We start from the raw sequence: 19,963 nt of genomic DNA, 5'->3' as shown, positions 1-19,963 counted from the left end.
AAGCTCCAAAAAAGCAAGCTATGACTTGTGAAAGCTTTTCGTAGATGTTATTTGAGTTGCTGCTGTCCTTCTCCCTGGACATAGGCATAGCTGTGCTGTTCGTTCTTGTAAGCCGCGGTAACTATGGCATTGGTTTGGTGCCGTGCTGTGGGCGTTGTTGAGGTGTATTAGAGCAGCTGATGGCGTGGAAAGAAAGGACCGAAGCCCCACATGTTTTCACTTTGCATGAGACTCGTAGGAGCCCTTTGGCTCCCTCGGAAATTGTTTGAGAGAGGGATCGGGCAAGGGAAGAGAAGAAAACCAGTGCTGTGAGGCAGAGGCGAGAGTCCCTCAGTGCTTGAGACCGAGGTCTTCCTTAAGGTTTGCTTCATCAGACAGCAAAGAAATTGGAGCAGGTGCCAAACCCACCTAAACTGTGATGGCTCAGCTTAAATGCAAAGGCGAGGCCRGTCCTTGTCCTGCGTGCCTGCCTTCCCGCAATTTGAGCTCTCCTACCCAACTTTTCCCAGTTGGGATCTCTCTCTCTCCGGAGACACTGTTGCTTTAACAGCTGTTTTGTTTCATTTAAACACCTACCTCAGCTCCTGTCCAAAATGCAAACATTTCATTAGCACCTCATCTCCTTGGCTTCAGCCTGCAGCACTCAGCTGTAATGAAGTGCTGCACTCAGAAATAWAATGCGGGGAACACTTGATTAATGCACTGAGGCAGGTGAGGGGAGTGACCCTCTGGGAAAAGCAATGGGCTAAATTCGTCTCTGATGTGATGCCAGAGAAGACAGTCGTACGAGCTTTGCGCGGATCTACGCTAAACGTCTGACCCAAAGTCCTTGGGAATCTTTCTGCAGAACTTGYATCAGACCCCAATTCCAAAGTGACGCGAAGTGGCTGGTTTGAGGTTAGCCACTTCAAGAGGATGCTAACCGCAGCAGCGCCTGTTTGATCAGGAATACGTGTGCGGCAGGAGACGGCACGTAASGCCTACCTAGCTGATGTTCTTTTGCAAACATTGCACGCACACATGTGCACGCGTGCTTTGTTAAAAAAAAAAATACACGTAAGATAAAATAATTTTTCTGGGGGAAAATCTTTGCAGCAGATGTTTCGCCATAGTGCAAATAGTTCGTCATCTGCTCTATGTTTAGACAAATATGCATTCCCTTTCCCTCTGAAGCCAGGAGCTAGATCTGCTGCAAAGRCTAACTCCTTCCACCATTCAAATATTGAGAAAAGCATCCAGCATGTTGTTTTAGCAAAGATTTAAAGACCTCTTTAGTAGCTGAGCTAAATGAAAGTARTACAAATTGTGTTCTGCATTGTGTTCTACACTGAAAGAGGAAAAACCCTCATTTTCTGCTTTCCATGAATAAGAGATCTTTGTAAGAAAACCCTAGGCATAGAACCCAATCGCTGCAAAAGAATAACACTTCCACTCTATAAAGAGATAAGCTACCAAAGTAAACTACGGAAAGGCATTAAGAGCTGCAGAGATTGGCCTTTAAGCTTTTAGAATACCAAAATTTAGCATAGTTAAATGATACGGATTTTTAGTATTTCTTTTTCAGCATTAAAGGTAACCAGTTTATTTTAGGTGCRTGTACCAAGTACGCTAAGATGATCTTTTTCAAGTATTTAGGAAAACCAGTTTAATGATCACTTTAAGCAATTGATTTATGGTTAATAACTTCCAATTAATAGCAAGGGAGAAAGGGATTCCAGTTCTGTGTTGTAAAGGCTTGAAAGCAAGATGATTTTTGCTGCCTGATACCACCAAAAAATRGCTCCCAAACTGTGGCAAAGCTGGTCCTGTGGAAATGGATGGGAGTTTTGCCATTGACGTCAGTGCTACGTTAACCTAGTGGTGGCAGTAGCACTCAAGGATGGTCCCTCAAGATTTTTCAGCCGTTTCAATTTGCTACAGTCGTTGAAGTATTGGCTGCTCAATACTTTGGGAAAACAAGCCCAAGCCAGGTCTCCCGTTCAGGAGGAACATTGTCTATTAATCAAGGGATCAGAGGAGTAGCTGCCAGGGAGGGAGAAGACCTGCTTAAGGTAAAGGAGCGTTTTGGCACAGGAACAAATAAGTTAATTGGCCATGAATAAATTTGGATTGGGGAGTAGGAGCTTTTTACTGTATAAAGAGCCTGATTCTGGCTCAGCCTTCTAAAAGGAGGAGGGTGATATGAAAAACCTTCCAACCTTGAGGACTTTAGGGGTAAAAAGTCTTTGGCACAYGAAGAGAATTTGCACTGGGATCGCATACAAGAGCAGGGAGCTGTGATCCATGGCCARCGTCTGATGTTAGCCTGTGCACCTGTGTGTGTGCGTCTGGACTGGCTTGGTGTCAGTGCGRTGTTGCTCTAGGAAAGAACCACTCAGATGTCCATTCTCTACCTGTGGTAAGGGACAGATGRCATTAACGTGAACTGTGCTTCCTCAGATGATGCTAACGCACATGGTATCATCTCAGTGAAATGTCTTTCTGGAATTAAAAGCACCTGGCTCTTCCTCACTGGCAGGTCTTTGCTTCTCCTTGGACTTCACTGTAATTGAAAGTTCTTGCAGGTCACCTGGATGTAACGATAGCAAACTCTGAACTGATGTGATTATATTCTCCCGTTTGTATACGAGTGTGGTTGGTGACTGCAAATCAGGATGCCTTCCAGTCTGCAGGTCATGTTGTCTTTGTAACACACCTTCTGCRGGGCTCTGCTAGAAAACAGGCTACGCCTTATCTTCTTTTCGTATGTCTCCTTCTACTGGTGGGTTTAACAGTACTGTCAGGAGTAAATAYGAAGTATTTCCATGGAAGTGAGCCATGGTGTATCCTCTAGTCTTGCAAAACATCCACGTCCCATGGGACTGTCTTTGCTATGCAGAAATGAGGCAGAGGGTTTTATGCGCTTTCAGCACATAGAAAATTATTAAGAACGAGCAGTTCATCCCAAAGGGAAAGTTGTTTTCTGCAGTCACTGTTAATTGGCGGTGGAGGTGTTTCTTTGTGAGGCAAACCTGCTTGATGGCTACTCACTACAGTTAYGGAAACACTAACCAGCAGAAGAAAGCACTGTTAAAGTGTCTTTCACCTGCACAAGAGTGAAACCAACTGATTTCATTAAAAAATGTTAGCTTCAGGTAGTTGAGTCAGCTATGGTTAGTAACTAGGCAGAGACTTTGGGTCAAGCAAAAACGTCAGATTGGGTAGGCTCAAGTGGTGAAATTTAGAAATCGTGAGACTTGTGTGGTTTCGTGCGATCCTCGTGTGCATCCAAATTAACCTGTGGGAAGCTCTCCATGGGAGAGCTCTTTGTCCGTGGCAACCTGGAGCATGAGGTGCCCTGCGGGAGGCATTGGAGTTGTTGCCTTCCTGGCGGGAGCAATTTCAAGTGTGATTTCGTATCTAAAGCTCTAAAGGCACCTGCTGGTTTTGTGGATGAAGGAAGAACCRAGAAACATAAGTAGCAAAACTCTCTGCATCTTCGTAAGAGCCTACCAGAGGTTCTGGTGGGGAGTGTTCACTAGAGGGCGGCCCGCGCAGATACTAGATGCCCTCCTTGGGTGCCCCAGCCCAACTGCCGAGTCTTTTTTTTCAGTGCTGCACATTAGCAGTGCTCTTTGACATATATGAGTTTTGAAATCTGTTTTTCTGCACATTGCCTTAGTGATTTACCYATCTTCCCTCCTTCCCTAACCCCCAGTTCCTTCTTACTCTGAACCTGGAGCTGCAGATCCCGGCCTCGTTTAGAATACAACCCGAGATTTTTCCCCTTCCTATGCAATGCAATGAATGACTAGCTCCGTTGCAAGCTGCCACGATAGGTGGGGAGGTGGGGTGCTGCCCTGTTCCTATAAATTGCTGTGCATGGAGGAGGGGGTTGAGCATATGTGTCTGCAGCCTTAATGGYGCTCTCAGGCCCGTGAAAGCCCTTTCCTACTCGGTCCTTCTCCTTTGCAGGCCATGGTGGAGACGGTGAATAACCTTCTGCAGCCTCAGGCTCTGAACGCGTGGCGGGACCTGAATGCCAGCGAGCAGCAGCGGGCGGCAACCAAGCTGCTGGACACCGTGGAGGACAGCGCCTTTGTGCTGGCCGATAACCTGCTGAAGACGGACATTGTCCGGGAAAACACCGACAACATCCGTAAGTGCCCGTAAACAGCACGTGCAGCCAGAGCTGGGGCAAAGGCTGGGTAGCCTGGCTYGAATCTTGGCTCCTAGTTAGAGAGCAACTGGTGAGATCTGTCTTAGGCTTTCATTGGAAAGACTTTGCGTAGGTCTTTCCAGAAGAGCCTGAAGGACTAAGGCAGCTCTTGAAACTCTCAAAAGCCCAYGGAAGACGAGGACCTAAACTCCTCCGCCTCCTTTATTGCTTCTCGCTCTGTGTGTGAAGTCTGTGTTAGAGCAACGAGAACACCGCTTTGCGGGGAGGTTGTTCCTTATTGTAATACAATTGTGTTTCATTTCATACTAATTTGTGTTCTTATTTAGCTGATTGTTGATTTTAATTAAAAAGCAAGCATGATAGAAAGCACTAGCGCTCCCATCGTGCATACGTAAAATGAGAGCAACTCTCCTTTCCACATCTACGAATGCAGATCCCTGCACTGATAACGATTTTCAGAAAGTACTAATCGCCAATGGTGAAGAACTAGCATTTTCAGATTTTCATTTTAGCTATTGTCCTTAATATCTTGAGGTYCTTGTTTGCAGGAAGTGGTTGTCTTTTGTCTTCCATGGAGAGTGGAATTTATTTAAATTTAAATTAAATTTAAATTAAATTTTAAACTTCTACAGGTCAAAGACTTAAGCAGAAATAGGAGTCCAAACTGAGTCTAGTGTGAAACGCTCTAAGTCAACTCCTCTGTTTTCAGGCGGTCCGGAAAACCCGTTTTGTACCTTTGACGTATTAATGCTGAGGGTTATTTCAGCAGTGATTTTTCTTAACGCCGATGTCTCTTGCAAACAGAGCTGGAAGTTGCAAGACTAAGCACGGACGGGAATCTGGAGGATCTGAAGTTTCCGCAGAACCTGGGCCATGGGAGCGCCATACAGCTGTCAGCAAACACCTTGAAGCAAAACGGTCGGAACGGTAGGTCCAGCCCCTCCGGCCTCGCTGGCAGTGGGCGTCAGTCGCGCTTTCGGCACTGTTTCTGAGYGGTTTTTAAACGCTGTGCTTTGTTTAACCAGTTGCAAACATTGYATTGCTCGGTATGTTAATACTTAAATGTTAACGTCAGTCACCTCTGCCCTTGGCTGCAGGGAAAGTTGACCGAGAGAGAATTTATTATGTTGCTGAGTGACCGAGTCTCTGAAAGTATGAAGTGTGGGTGAAAATGCATCAGGTCCTTAAACGATGTGGCTGCTGGGACATAGTGCAGAGTCCGCAGAAGTGCTTTTAAATGCTGTTGTGGGATAAGAGGCTTATGCGAATAAACTATTTCGCAGTGAGGGACTATGCAAATACCTGAAAAGAGAGAGGGGAGAAATAATAGTAGCAAATATTAATAATGAGCCAACCTGGCAGCAAAGGTTGATTAACCGTTAGGAATCTCAATCTTCAGTATCTTTTTCTCTGAAGCTTATGATAAAGTATAAATTAAAGATGACATTATATGTGAACGGTCTTTAAGCTGCCAAGTCATTTATTTCCAGGTCAGTAATTTTAGCAGAGATGTTTGTTCATCTCTGTAGCTCCCCTGAAGACCAACTTCAAACCTGCCAGACTTTGTACTAATAGGCAGACTTTGTACTTATTTATGGGGTCCTTTGAGGTGTGTACTTTGCTCACATACTTTACTACATTTCTTTCAGAGATTGTATAAAAACCTAGGTTCACTGAGCTGGGTAGCAAAACTCCCTTGGGGCCGACACAGCACTCTGTTAGTGGGCTTTGGAGATTTGTAGGGAAAGAGAAATTGGKTTGGAGGTGAGGAAGGCGAAGTCTGTACTTCTACGCATGGTATCGGCAGAGTTTTGGTCACATCGGGAGAGCCACAGCTACTTACACCAGCTTAGTAACCACCCGGAGGTCACCAAATAGTCCTGGCATCACAGAATCACGCAAGGATTTGGAGGGACCTGTGGAGATCATCTGGTCCAGCCCCCTGCGTAAAGCAGGGCTCTGTGCACTCTTCGTGCACGATCTTTCCTTCTAAAGGATCCTCAGAGCCCAAGATGATTCCTCACAAAACACATAAAAAGACTAATAAATATAAAGGCAAACTAATCACGTTCTTATTTTATTGCCCGTGTAGCAATGCGCAAAGCAGTGGCCAGCTGGATGGTTCCTTTTACAAACCAGTTGGCTGGTAGTGTGGGGTTTTCACTGAAACTGTGAATTTCTGTAGAAAGGGAGGCTGTCTGGTTGGCAGCTCCAGAAAAGGTTTTCTCAGAGAAACRTCCAAGTTTGTTCAGAGAAGAGATGCGTTACCTGAGCCAAACCCCAGCTGGCTGGCTGGGGTCTCTAACCTCTCTCTGCTTTCCCAGGTGAGATCAGGGTGGCTTTTGTGCTGTACAACAACCTGGGCACCTATCTCTCCACGGAGAACGCCAGCATGAAGTTGGGAACGGAAGCGATGTCGACGAATCACTCTGTCATCGTCAACTCCCCTGTCATTACGGCAGCGATAAACAAGGAGTTCAGCAATAAGGTTTACCTTGCTGATCCCGTGGTGTTTACTGTCAAGCACATCAAGGTGAGCGAGCCTGAAGAGCTTTTTTTTTCCTCCAATTTCTAAAGCAGAATGCAGCAAAAGTGTGCTCATCGGAGGCCCTCAGCAGCCYTTGATTAGTTTTTGAATTATACATGTGTTCCTTTGCTCTTTGTGTTATTTATGGAGAAAGTCTATCTGTGTGGCATTAACAAAAGTAAGGAAAAGGTCTCCTTTGAGCTGATGCCCATTGCTCACTTGCTGACACCCGTCGTTCTGTAATTAAAAACTACCAATATATTAGAATGGGCCATAATATTATTTTATCATAGTGGCAGGGGACATTAGAGGAAAGTGGAATTACAGAGAAAGAGAACAGTTAGTCCTCCCGTTAGCCAAGCACAGTCATTGCAAAAGTTGATTGCTTAAAGCAATTAATTTCTCTGCTCTGCAATGCAAATGAAGCAATCTGGTTCTGAAGAGCTGAATTTACTCAGTGGCTGAAATTAATCAAGAACAAAGAACTAAGTTTGCATTAGCAAAGAGAGCTGCAACAATCTAACTTTCTCTGGTATCGACAAGTAATACTTGACATATAAGCCATTGCTGGTTGTTTATGTAAAATTAAAGGGTGAGAGTTAAAGAGTGCCTCTGGAAGAAAGCTGAGTGCATTTAGAAATCTTTGAAACCCTATCATTTTTATTGCATTTATTCATTTCTTCCCTGCAGCAGTCAGAAGAAAATTTCAATCCCAACTGTTCCTTCTGGAGCTACACGAAGCGTACAATGACAGGGTACTGGTCCACCCAAGGATGTCGCCTCCTGACAACCAACAAGACGCACACCACATGCTCCTGCAATCACCTAACCAACTTTGCAGTCCTCATGGCGCACGTGGAAGTTAAGGTAGGCACCGCAGATTCACAGGCTGCCGCCGTGCTGGCCAGAAAAGGTGGCCAATGTAATGCTGTTTTGTTACTGTAAAAGAGAACTGAGCAGCGAAACAGCTGTGTGACAGCAGCTCTTACATGAGAAACTGTCTGGTCTGGATCTTTCTGCTGCTACCTGGTGAAGCAGGAGGTGATCACACCTATGGAAAGACAGTGCTGAGCTCCTGACAYGGGCAGCTGCTGAGGGAGAGGATGATGAATGAGTAGAATTGGCTTATCTCAAAGGGTAACACATCCTTTGCTGTCTGGTGCAGAACATCTCCTGGCTATGTCTTTGCTCTTGTGGTCTTCACTGTGCMACCAGGCAAGAGCGGGCATCTTCGGTGGTGGCGCTAAGAGCAGGCAGAACCTGCCTCATGGCGTGTGACTAGGGTGCCCTGCCTGCAGCGGTGRCAAATACATTGCTTCACCTATTTGTGAGGTGCATCTGTGCARAGCAATGTCTTCTCTAGCCAGCAGCTAGGGAGAAAAGATGCATTCTCCATCTCACCACATTGACAGTAGGCTACACAGAAAAGGGAAGCTCCTCATGCCATCCTCTCTAGATCATACATCCACCTGAGCCCTGGTACATGATCGGTTCCCTTGCCTACATGTGGGTCAGCAGTGTAACGTTGGCTTCTGTGGTCTATTGCGCTGTAGACTACTCCTGTTGGCTACTGTAGTTGCGTGACTGGTCCCCCTGGAGCTACAGAGGTTGCTGGTGAGAGTAGATGTTCCTCACGGTAGTAACGGCTTGGGGACTGAAGTGCATGTTTTGGATTTTACTCTAGAACGGGAGGAGGCTGAGCTGATTCTCTGTTTCGTGAACAGTCTTGTCAGTCTTCAGTTGAGAACAATGTCATCTGCTCTAGAAAGAAGGGGATGAAGCCCAGATCCCCAAAGGACCTCAGGCTCAGGATTTTCAGTGTTGCTGTATCTCCATTTTGCACATYTGGCACCAGAGTAGACTCCATGGCCCGGGCTTGATACGTATCTTGCATCTTCCAGGCAGGCAGCACATTTCAGATCTACTTCCATGGCTGCATAACCACAAAATGATTTCAAAAGAACTATTTTAAATGGCTTKCCAGTGTCGCTCCTTTGTATATTTTTGTTTCACTTAATAATTGGAAGAGGAATGTAGAGAGCCACAATAAAATATATATCAAAGCACCATCATGCATGACCAAAGCTGTGCAAAATAGAAATGAGAGCCTGGCAGCTCATTTGCCGCAACAGCTGGGTCCAGCTGAGAGGGGCAGGATAGACAGGCTGCTGCAGGACAAAGCATCCATTATATTCTGCAGGAGTTACTACCAGTCCGGGAGACATGCCATTAAATGGCTGTGGCATTATTATCCTGGGAGTTGTCTGAAGAAATGGCCCATTCAGAGCACATGTTTACAGGTTAATGGCATTCTGCAGCCTGAGTCCGTTTTTGCCAGTTCCTTCGAACCGCTTGAATTTTCAGAAGAAATGCATGTTTGGCTGCTTATCACCTGCCTGGAGTTAACAGATACACCCGAGTCCCTGAAGTCAGAGGTTGCACCTGGGAAACGCAGATAGTTTTCCACTCCGGTGATGTGAACGACGGCGAGCCGTACTGCRTAACGCAGATAGGGGCTAGCGCCGAGCAAGCCTATTCCCACGCTGCAAGTAGGTCAGCTTTGTCTGCACGATGCTTCACCCAAACCTCATTAGACTGGTGGCCCGGTTGTTATCTTGGCTTGCAGAGAAAGCCCCTCGCTTGCTTAAGCTCCGCCGGCAGGCTGGAAAGAAAGCTGCAACGCGGAGTTTCACGAGTGCCGAGCCGACGTGGGGTAACCACTGCAAACGTTTGTAACACCAGCTTTCCTCCAGCTGCTCAGCATCTCGCTTTTCCCGGTGGTAGCATCTCCTTCCAGGCTGCCGGTAGTGTCCCGGTCAGCGACAGGGGTTCTCAGAGGCAACTGCTGTACACAAAATAATTAATAATAGTCTGGAAGCTTTGCAACAAAAACAACTTTCTGCTGTAATTGAGGCTTGTAGTTTGCTGGATTTTTGTCGGATTTTTGGAGACCATCCTCTGCCGTAATGAGGATCCACAATACCTAACTAATGAGCGAAAACGCCACGCATCATGGGGAGCTGACAGCGGAGTCTTGCTCCTTAATCAAAAGCCAGCACCGGTGTGACAAGCATTACTTCTGGTCGTGAGCGAGCTCCCTCCCTGGTAGCGTGGCAAAAGAGCGCGTTCTCCGGAGGAGACCTCAGCGGAGGCGCTGTGAGCTACGGCCGGGATTTAATTACGAGYGGAGCGTACGTGGCGAGGCGGAGCGGGAAGGTAGCGCCCGTCRGCCGATGATTGATGGCCGTCTGGCTGCCTGGTGGCAAGCAGCTATATGTCTTTGTCTGGAGATGACATCGGGGCTGACCACCGCGGCAGGGATTTAGCGGTGCGCTTCAGGGGAAGTCGGTGGGATCAACAGCAATCTCAATGGGACGGTGCCCAATGGAGAGGAAGAGGTGTTATTTCTGAAGATGCTGAGTGCCTGTTAAGATACGTTTATACGTATAAGAATATACATATATAGCTCCTTGCAGTAAGAGTAAAATTATAATGCCTAGAAAAATCCCCCACCACATCTTCTCCAGGGCTGGGAGAGTATCTTTAGGCGATCCCACTGCATCCCAGGACTTGGATTCCTCCTCAGATCTGTAATATTTCTGGCAGCCGGGAAGGCAGCGTTTGGCATCAAGGCTTATCTAGCGGTTGACCTTATGGAGGCACAACGTCCCCGTTCCTCTCACAGCTGGGAAAATCTCCTCCCTTTGGAGTGGAGATGTTTGAATACTTGGAAGTGAATCACTGATTTCATCAGAAAAGAAATACGTTTGGCCTGTGTTACAGGAAAATCAGTACAGTTGCATGGATATATTGTTAAATGCATATATCAGTTAGATATTCCTTATGACCCTTAAATGCTATAAAAACGTAGTGGTTCCCATGCCACGGGACACAGCCCCCAGTTAAATAAGCCGTTCTACTACCTGTGTAATTGCTGCAGAATTATCCTTCAAAATTTACAAGCGGTTTTTCAGAGAGGCTTGCACTTTGCATCGTAATAATTATAACAGATGCATCTTAAATGTACCATGGGAAAAATATGCAGCCAGAAAACAAGTTCAGTGCTGGTGGGAAAATGCAATTAAAAAAGCCCACCCAAAGCAGAACAAGCAAAGGTACCTTAGGGTAGATAACCGTTGCTTATCAGTGCGTAGTGAGTGTCAGAGCTTATTCTCCTTTCAGAAAGGAGAGAAGGGAAAAAAATATAGAGGTATTTTAAGTGTAGCAATTAATCTGAAGCTTTCAGATGTTATTCTATACCATACACACATTACGTCATGCTAATTATTTGGGGAATGGAAGCRTAAGGCGAGCTGAGGAGAGAAAAGAATAAAAATATATGAAGTCTAAATGGAATGTAGTGGTCCGTTGCCTAAAGCAATACGGCCATTTCAGATATGAAGCGCAAGCTAAACTTATTGCTGTGCTGGTTTACCCATATATTCGCGCTTGTGGGATTGAACAGCAGTAAATGAAAGCAGAAGTGGGTGCAGGACTGCAAAAACATGCTAACTGCAGGTTTAAATTACTGAAACTGCTATATGATAAATTTTGCAAAACAAATCATTTTGTACCACCAGAAGAGTGAAAAGAGATATTGCACATCGCAGAAGGTGACTTATGCCAATACRGTGTTAAATGGAAACCGCTTTAATTGAGCGGAAAAGTTATTAAATCTGCATGTCTTCARTAATATTTTAAAAATCAAAATACAAAACTATTTGAGTTTGTATTAGGAATAGAAATCTGGGACCTCTATGGACTSCAGGAATAAAGAGATGTAAAAGGCACATTTAGAAATACGTTACATGCCTTTACTGGTTTGTATGCGTTAGCTACGAAATATTGCTGTCATTTATCTACCGTCTCTTGGAGAACTCCGCAAACCTTATTGCTCAGAAAATCCAGCCTACTCCCTGAGTAACCCCTTACTAATCACAGAAATTACCTATGGAAAACCTATTAGGTCATGTAATCTGTGCCCACAGGGTCAATGCAGAGTTTTATCTGGCAGTATATCTTTGCGTTTCAGGTCCAAGCAGGCAGTAAATCAGTCCAGAGAGTTCATTGAGTCCCGGGCCCTCGATTTGACACGTATTGGTTGGAATTCATCCAGAGTTTTGCCTTAACATTTCTAGTTCTACCCTGCTGGACTTCTCACCGGTGATCGACATCTTCCCCAARGCATTGGCCCAGATTTGCTCAGGTAGCACCTTTCGGATGTCCACCCTGAAGAAATGGTTTCAAAAAGACCTACTCCAAAACCTGGAGGTTGCTGCTTGTTGAATTTACTTAGCGCTGTATTTTCACAGGTGCCAGAAATGAAAGCAGATACCATTGCTTGCTTTACCCCTAAACCAGTGGATATTTATTTATTCATCATCATCCTTCCTGGCTGTCGGCTCTGTGAATACTTCCTCAGCAAGGAACTGTGCTGCAGAGCGAGGAAAGCATCGCCCCATGGGGTTTCTTGATGCTCTGTCCTAAAACGTGCAATTCAAGCAGCTCCTGTTTGCGAGCGCTAAGCCTGGCCCTGTTTATTACTATCACATTCCTACATTCCTCTTTCACTGAGAGCAAGGTTCAGACTGAGTTTCCGTTTGATTAGATTTTAGATTCTCCTTAGCGCAGAATTCACCTCGAACTAATTAGGCACCTCTGTGGTCTTTGGGCCTGCRGTCTACTTCATCCTACTCTCCGCTAAATGAAGTCATTAAGCTGGGAGACTGCTGTGCCTTGATCATATTTAGAGGGATTTTTTTAGGCTTGCTGCGCATCTTAACCACTTGGATTACTCTTTGGACATCCAGTAGCAGTGTCGCGTTGCTAGAGGAGATGAATGGGGTGGGAAAGGGGAAGAACAAGTGGACGAGAGGCAGCCCGGCTTGTGGTTGTACGTTGCTGTAAACGGTGTAGCTGTGACCGCAAGGACAGTGAAGTGGAGGCAGTGACCATGACGTGGTGGAGCTATGCCCATGTTGTTCGCAGGAGCCTGGTTGGCTCAGGCCATTGGCATGACAGCAGAAGTGGACGATGCTGTGATAGGATTTTTCCGGGAATTTAGAAGAACTAGCTGAAAGCCGTGGTAGCAAAGGGCCAGGGAGATGCTATCGTTGGCCCAGATCTCTTCTCCTCCTCTCCCACGTCACACGACTGAGACTCTTCTCACCGCAGGGAAGTCGCCGCAGTGTCGGCGAGCAGGATGGAAACCCTGGGCTTTTGCCACGTGCTGTATCTGTGCCAGTCTGTGGGTCAGCTTTTGTAACACATGGCAAGGTGATGTCTGTGGTCATCTAGATGTGCCTGCGTTCCCCTGTATTACTTGATCCTGGCCGTGGCTTGTACTGACTACTTCTCCCAGTGGGCACGGGGAGGTTAGCGCTTCTGGATAGGCTTTTGCATTTTTGATGGGTTCTCCTGACCCAGGGGCTAGGCTTCGGTTGAGGAGAAGTTTGCAGGAAAGGATTCTCCTGGGAGGCCTTCATCAGGCTGTGGGAGGAAGAGGAGGACAGGCTGTGTGGCCTATGCAGAATGTGTGAGCAGCTGCTAGGAGCAAGGCAAGGAGAGGGAAAGCAGCTAAACCAACTCGCACGATGGGATCTGAACCTTACTTTAAATTGCTGTAGTAAGGAGTGCCAGCAGGCTTCGGGTGGACTTGCACTTAGGTGTAAAGAAGTTGCAGCCAAGCCGTAGCAGAAACCCCCTCTCTGTATCAGGGATGGGGAAGAGGGCAGAGGGGGTCCGCGTTGCCCCGGACGGCTGCAAATCTGACGAGCAACCCAAGCAATGCGCAGGAGTTTAAATCTGTCCCACTTGGGTCCATGCCCAAGCCAGCGCACTGCCAACTCCCACTAGGCACCAAGCGGTCATATTTAAGCGAGTCGATGACACTGTGTTTTTATTTACTGCTTGTTATTCCTCCACCCCCAACCATATTACTGTTGCCTTTCCTAAAGGGAGAGATTAGCCAGAGGAATGTGTCCTTTGCTGCTGGCAGCTCTGTTTGGCTGCTGTTTTCTTCTACTGATGTTTTTAATAAGGGAGGAAATGGCTGTTCATCTCAGGGAGAGTCATTCTGTCATAATCTGACATTCCCTGGGATTTGTTTTTATTAGCTTAGCTCTGGTGTGCAGGCACTGCCAGAGCTACTCATTGATTTCCAGTGCGCTTTGCAGCCCAGATAATATCTCGGCTGCCTGCTCACCCTGTTGTGGTTGCTCTCGGAGCTCCTGTAATTCACATCACACGGGTTTCCATCGGTGTGCTCTGCTAGTGCATCTCGGCTTCACCAAAGCAAAGACAGGGATTTATTCCAAAGCCGAGGAAGGTCAGGGGAGTCTTCTTTCAGTGCACTTGGGAATCAAGCTCATGCCCAAATCCCAAATGTAAAACTTAATGTAGAAATACTTTCTTTGAAGTTGATTATATTATTTATTTCAATTCTTAAGATGTTAGTCCAGCTTTCATTACTTTTTTCTAAGTCTGTCCTGCAGTTTTGAAATCCAAAGGAACAAATCCATCAGTGATGTTTTGCACAGTTTACTTAATAAGCTTTTCCTGAACTGAAAATAACCTGCGTGAGAACTTCTCTACAAAGCCGGTACAGATTTAGTGGTAGCAAAGCTCAGTGACTTGCCCACTCCTGACAATCTTGCACCAGTCTTGACTGCCGTGGTTCGTTTGGGAAAGGAGGTGTGTATTGCCACCATTCTGAGAAATGGTTTCTTTAAGGTTGCAGGTCAAACTCCCTGGTCTGCAGAAGATGAGATGATAGTAGCTTCAGTTCAAGGGTCTGCTAATTCCGGTGAAGCCCTGGGTATGTGTCGTTTTGGTTTTAGCCAGCTTATGTTGTCAGGACCGTAAATGACCTTCAGCGTATATTAGATGAGAAATGGTTATACCGGACTTTTCATCGTCTCCCGATACAGGTCACGGTCCCATACTCAATGGAAGGGGGGATATCAGCTCCTCGACTGTGATTATCCTGCTGGGAAACCTGGAGTCTGCTGATGCTGTCAGGAAATTTTCCCTTGTCCCTGCATCTGGTGTCTCCCAAGGGCTATTTCAGTTTCCAAGGCCTTTGGGGAGATCATTGAGAAGCAAGAGTTTCAGATGTATTTTCCATGCTATAGGGACCTGGGACTTGCAGGGAGCTGGAAATATATCATTAGCGGGTATATGAAAGCTATTTTGTCCTAAGTCAAAGAACAGCTGAACGGTGCTGGACAGGGCAGGGTAAAGAGAAGACTTGTTCCTCTTACACATTTCCTTGGGTCGAGGGTACGTTGCTCAGACGCTGCAACCCAGATACAAGGTCTGGATTTTGTATTTATCAGACTTAACCCTGGAAAACAAACAAACTACCAGCTGTGCAAAATGGGTACATTGCTCCCTCCTTTGTCACATGATGATTTGCTGATGGCGAGGATAATCTCCTGGTACTGAGGACTGCAATTCCTGGGTTTTTTTTCCATGTTACTGAGGCCAGCACACCCTTTGTGGCAGCACAATGCTTATGGGTTTGAGTCTCCAGCAAGAGGTGGATTCCTTCTTGTTGGACTTGCTGATTTGTAAAGCTCTGGAGGCATTTGGCATAATTTACAGTAGACTCTGCCATGGGAAAGACTCCAGTGCTTGTTTACTCCTCAGTGCCTTGAGGGGTCTTCGATGGCTCCCGAAAGTTGGAGGCACTCATTCTGTCGTGGGGTATCCCAAAGAGGATGACGTGCACCCAGTCTTTGAAAGCTGGCTCATTTCTTCTCCTGGGCTTTCAGAGAAAAAGCTACAAAATTGTATTTTTTCCCTGAGGTATTTTTTTAAATTGCTCTTGTTCACTATTTATGGTTATTATTCCTACTTGTTTGCTCTTTTGCAAGTTTGCCAAGGATGAGCGAGAGGTTATAATTACGGAGAAATTGTTTTTATGATTGTTTTCCGGCACTCCGGGGATGGGTGTTGTGTACATAAAATCAGTATTATCATTGCAATTAATATTAGGAAGAACAACAGTAAGAGCGATGTTGATAACACCACCACAACAAAGTCTACGTTGTTTGTTAGCAGGGCTCACCAAGCCTCTCAGGCAAGAGGTTCGTGAATTCACGTGTTGTCGGCCACTCTTCTGGGCCTTAAAGTCAGCATGGTGGTGAGTTTGTGATAGAGAGTCAGGAGCTGAGACCTGTGAGGTTCGTCTCACGTAGGGGACACCTGCCTTGTATTGAGGAAGAGCATGCTGGAGTCTACACCTTAGCAGAGCTTCCAGCAAACCAAAGTGGACCAAACACATGCTCTCCTGCAAACTCTGCCACTGTCCTCTCAGACACGTCCCCCTAACCAGTGTAGTAAAACCAATGCTAAGCCAGTCACCTAGCAAGCTGGAGAAAAGCTGACACTGACTTGGGTTGACTGCCACCCCGTTCCCTCTGTCTACGTAGAGGGTAGCCCTTGCACAGCCCACATGTTGAATTTAGGTCCGATACCCGTTACCAAAGGAGGAAGAAGACCTCAGAGATTTCCCGGTGCAGGGCCAACTTTGTCTTGGGATGTATGAATTTGTATCGTTGGCCTCATATCAACCACCCTTACAAAGTCCGCCTGGTTGTTCCTTGCTTGCATCTGCCTGCGTTAGGTCTCTGAGCCCCAAGGCTCCCCATCACTCCTGCCTGGTGGTACCATCTAATCAGGTAAGCTGGGGGTTGTGCAGGGAGACATTATCCTGCTGCTCTCCAGCAGCTGCAGATTAAATAGAGAATGATTTGCAAGGATCAGGGTTTGCATTAATATATTTCTACACCAAGTTAAGAGGGATAGATGAGCTGGAGTGACACTGAGATAAAGCAATGCACTGCTGCCAGGAGAGCGATGTGCATTTCATCTTCTTGGTTTTCCGGGTGTCGCTGGAGAAGCTGGACGGAATAGGCATTTATATCATGATGCTCTGTAAGGACGTAATGATTTCTAGCCTCTGTGGTGCGCTTGCACTCCTTAGTTTCTTACCTATCACAAATACTCAAGAAGAACGGCAAGAGCGTTTGGGGAAACGAGTCCTCGTCCTCTCCACCTCCTCCTGAAAGTCTCCCTGGAGAGAAAACTGCCAGGAGGGAAGAGAAGAGAGGGGAGTCGCTCACCATCTTTCGTTATCATTTGATGCCTATCACTCATGCTGATAAAGCCAAAGTGCTGAAAGGTTTGAGCGGTTTCTCATGGGTGCTGACATAGCAGAGCGTATATCAGGAAATGCCTGACATTTGATGTGGCTTTATCATTGGCAGGCAGGCAAAGAAAATGGATAAATTAATCACCTTTTCCCTCCGTCTGTCATAAGGTTTTCTCCCACAGGGAGGGGAATGTTTCCAGTTTGTCCTGGCTTTTTGAAGTGTGACGCTATTGTGTTTGCCAGCCTGCATAACGCCTAAGTCATCAAAATACCAGCAACGGAGGGGAACCTGAATACTGCTTATAACGCAGCTTGGAGGACCGCAAAGCTGGGTCTCGGGGCTCTCGGGGCTGCTTGAAAAGGCCCCAGAGATTTCCAGGCAATCTTTCCCTCAGCTCATTAACTCTAACCACTTAGCCCCGAGCAGCGGTCTTGTGACTGACCATATATTTCTCATTTCTTTATTTACATTTTACTAAGTAATGATATCTCTAATTTCACCACATCTGGTGGAAACCTGTGGAGTTAGAAGGGAGTTTTGCAGTTGGAGGAAGGTAGTGGAGTACCCTCAGCACAGGATTCTCAGCACCTTCATCCTTTTTTGGGGGAGAAGTAAGTGCAGTATAAGCACAGAAGCAACGCGGTGATGTTTTCTCAGCAGAGCCTAAGCGCACACATACTGCCCCGCATAARATTTTGTCCCTGGGTTGCCTAACTTTGCCGCTGGCCTCGTGCATGGTTTTTGGAAAAGTCTACGGTACAAGTTCACTGGAACCATCCACTTTCCAGACCTTCTTAAAATTTATATCCTGCTACAATTTAAAAGCAAATACACATAAAGAGACCTGTCTTTATTCCAGTAGTATTCCAGTGTTCAGTCTGCCTTACCAGCGGTTTTAAAGTRTAGCTCTGAAGTTTGAAAAAGAAAAATCAGGATTTCTTTTTCCTTCTCCAGTGGGAGGGGAAAGAGAAAAGATGCTAAAGTGATTTCTTTTCTGCCCAAAAATGCCAACCTCATAGTTCTCTGTGAACTTTTAAAAAGTGTCATCTTTATTGTTGGTAAATGTTTTAATGAACTTGGCTTGAAATCCCCATGACTCTGTTAATATGAAACGTTTTTACACTTGAGTTGCAGTGTTTGATGGTTCTCCATAGAGTGTGTCCACGTGTGTGTCAAGGACACAACGTTGTGTCCATGTTTGCGAGAGATGGAGCTGCATGCAAAACAAGCTACGYCTTGCTGACCTATGCTGACCGATGGCTTTTTGGTCCTCTCTCCAGCACAGCGACGCAGTCCATGACCTGCTTCTGGACTTCATCACGTGGGTTGGCATCCTGCTGTCGCTCGTCTGCCTCCTAATCTGCATCTTCACCTTCTGCTTCTTCCGTGGGCTCCAGAGCGACCGCAACACTATTCACAAGAACTTGTGCATCAGCCTCTTCGTGGCAGAGCTCCTCTTCCTCATYGGCATCAACCGGACTGACCAGCCGGTAAGAGGCAAAGCGCTTTCTGTTCTCCCTGCATGCTCTCGCCTCAGTGGGTATCAGTGGTTTAACCTTGCAGTGAGATATTGCAGAGGCACCTTAATTCCACATATATCTCCTTGTGTGGTTGAAAACCTGCGTATTGTGAGACAGTGGCTTGTATTACAGCCCAGTTCAGAGTCACAGGGAATCACTGCGGAGACTTCGGTGGGCTCTGGTTCAGGTCCTTGCTCAGTGAGCGGAAAGGAAATGCCTTGTCCTTTCTTCTCGGTTGAGGCAAATGTTTCTGGAAAGCAAGCGGACTTAACTTCTTGCTTCGTTTTGTTTAAGGGCTCAACCTGAGCAAATAGAAAATTGCGTTTTTTTTTTTCTTCTGCTTTTCACTGAAACTAAATGTGCTGCAGGTATTTACTTAACTTGAGGAAGCTTGTTCCTTCTTCTGATCTTAAAAAGAAAAGGCCTTTTGCTTTGCACTGCCATGGCTTCTGCATGTTCCCATCTTTCCCTGCCTTGTGAGTCCCTTTGCCTCGTCTCTTCACTCTCGCAGTAAATGCTGTGAAGCCCCCGGCACGTGTCCGAGGGTGCCAGTGGCACCCAAGGGTATCCACAAGRCACGTCAAGGTGTGGAAACTTGCCTGGCTAGGCGGAGTCAACGGTGTCCTTTGGAGATGGGAAGCCTCCAGCAGAACTCCCCCTTTCTTATTAAACCTACCAGCTAGGGCATGCCTGCATGTAATCCCGACTCACACTGATTTAGCGCGGTGCAAACACCTCCCCTTGCTCTTTCCCCTCCGCCCGCAGATCGCCTGCGCCGTGTTCGCCGCCCTCCTGCACTTCTTCTTCCTGGCGGCCTTCACGTGGATGTTCCTGGAGGGGGTGCAGCTCTACATCATGCTGGTGGAGGTGTTCGAGAGCGAGCACTCCCGCAGGAAATACTTCTACCTGGTCGGCTACGGCATGCCGGCGCTCATCGTGGCCGTGTCGGCGGCGGTGGACTACCGGAGCTACGGCACGGACAAAGTGTGAGTGGGGCTCGGCGGCGCGYGCGCGCTCCCCGGCTGGCTTTGCACGTCGCGTTCCTCGCAGGAGCGGGGAGACCAGCACCCTGCGCCTCTGTATACTGCCGGCGGAGTTACGTCCCTGCAGCCCCTCTGCAGAGTCTGGCTGAAGTTCACGGGAGGCGAACGACGAAACTTTGCTCCCTCTGAGCGCTGCCTAGTGAACGCGTGCGCTCGTGCCAGTAAAATCTCTTTCCCTTCCCCGTGCCATCAAGGAGTATCTTTAATGATTAAACACATAGATAAAGTGTTTTGCGAATAAATATTTACAGAGATTTATAGAGCCTAAAATATTTATTTACAATCTCTAATTCCGGAGTGCACAATTTTATCACGTTCTYGTAGTGGAAAATAAAAACATACAGTACGTTTTGTATAACTATCATGCTCCATCTGCTTGATGGATGATGATGTATTTTTCTGTATAATGTTATTAGAAGGGTAGAACTGATTAGAATTTGTAGGGAACTATATGCCAGGCATACATAATTTGATTGTAAGAAGTTGCTCGGTTTTGCCAGTTTTTGTAAGGCGTCCTCTCGGAATACATTACTTGCCTCCCACCGTTATTTATTGTA

At 46.5% G+C, this 19,963-nt stretch overlaps 1 protein-coding gene across 5 annotated transcripts in view; it reads left to right on the top strand.

Moving 5' to 3' along the window:
* ADGRL3 (adhesion G protein-coupled receptor L3) overlaps positions 1 to 19,963 on the top strand; it is a 359,836-nt gene that overhangs the window by 286,667 nt on the left and 53,206 nt on the right. For 4 of the 5 annotated variants that reach the window (XM_085310378.1, XM_085310354.1, XM_085310370.1 and 1 more), the window contains 6 exons: positions 3,955 to 4,138; positions 4,964 to 5,086; positions 6,484 to 6,692; positions 7,377 to 7,553; positions 18,124 to 18,333; positions 19,129 to 19,349. In XM_085310378.1, the coding sequence (XP_085166504.1) occupies positions 3,955 to 4,138; positions 4,964 to 5,086; positions 6,484 to 6,692; positions 7,377 to 7,553; positions 18,124 to 18,333; positions 19,129 to 19,349 (1,124 nt within the window). The remainder of the gene's footprint in view (positions 1 to 3,954; positions 4,139 to 4,963; positions 5,087 to 6,483; positions 6,693 to 7,376; positions 7,554 to 18,123; positions 18,334 to 19,128; positions 19,350 to 19,963) is intronic. The other variant, XM_085310360.1, reaches the window with a different exon arrangement.

Source organism: Rhea americana, unplaced genomic scaffold, assembly GCF_003343005.1.
Source record: "Rhea americana isolate MKP2758 unplaced genomic scaffold, rheAme1 scaffold_107, whole genome shotgun sequence".
NCBI classification, from domain to species: domain Eukaryota; kingdom Metazoa; phylum Chordata; class Aves; order Rheiformes; family Rheidae; genus Rhea; species Rhea americana.
This window is presented reverse-complemented; position numbering and strand designations above follow the sequence as displayed.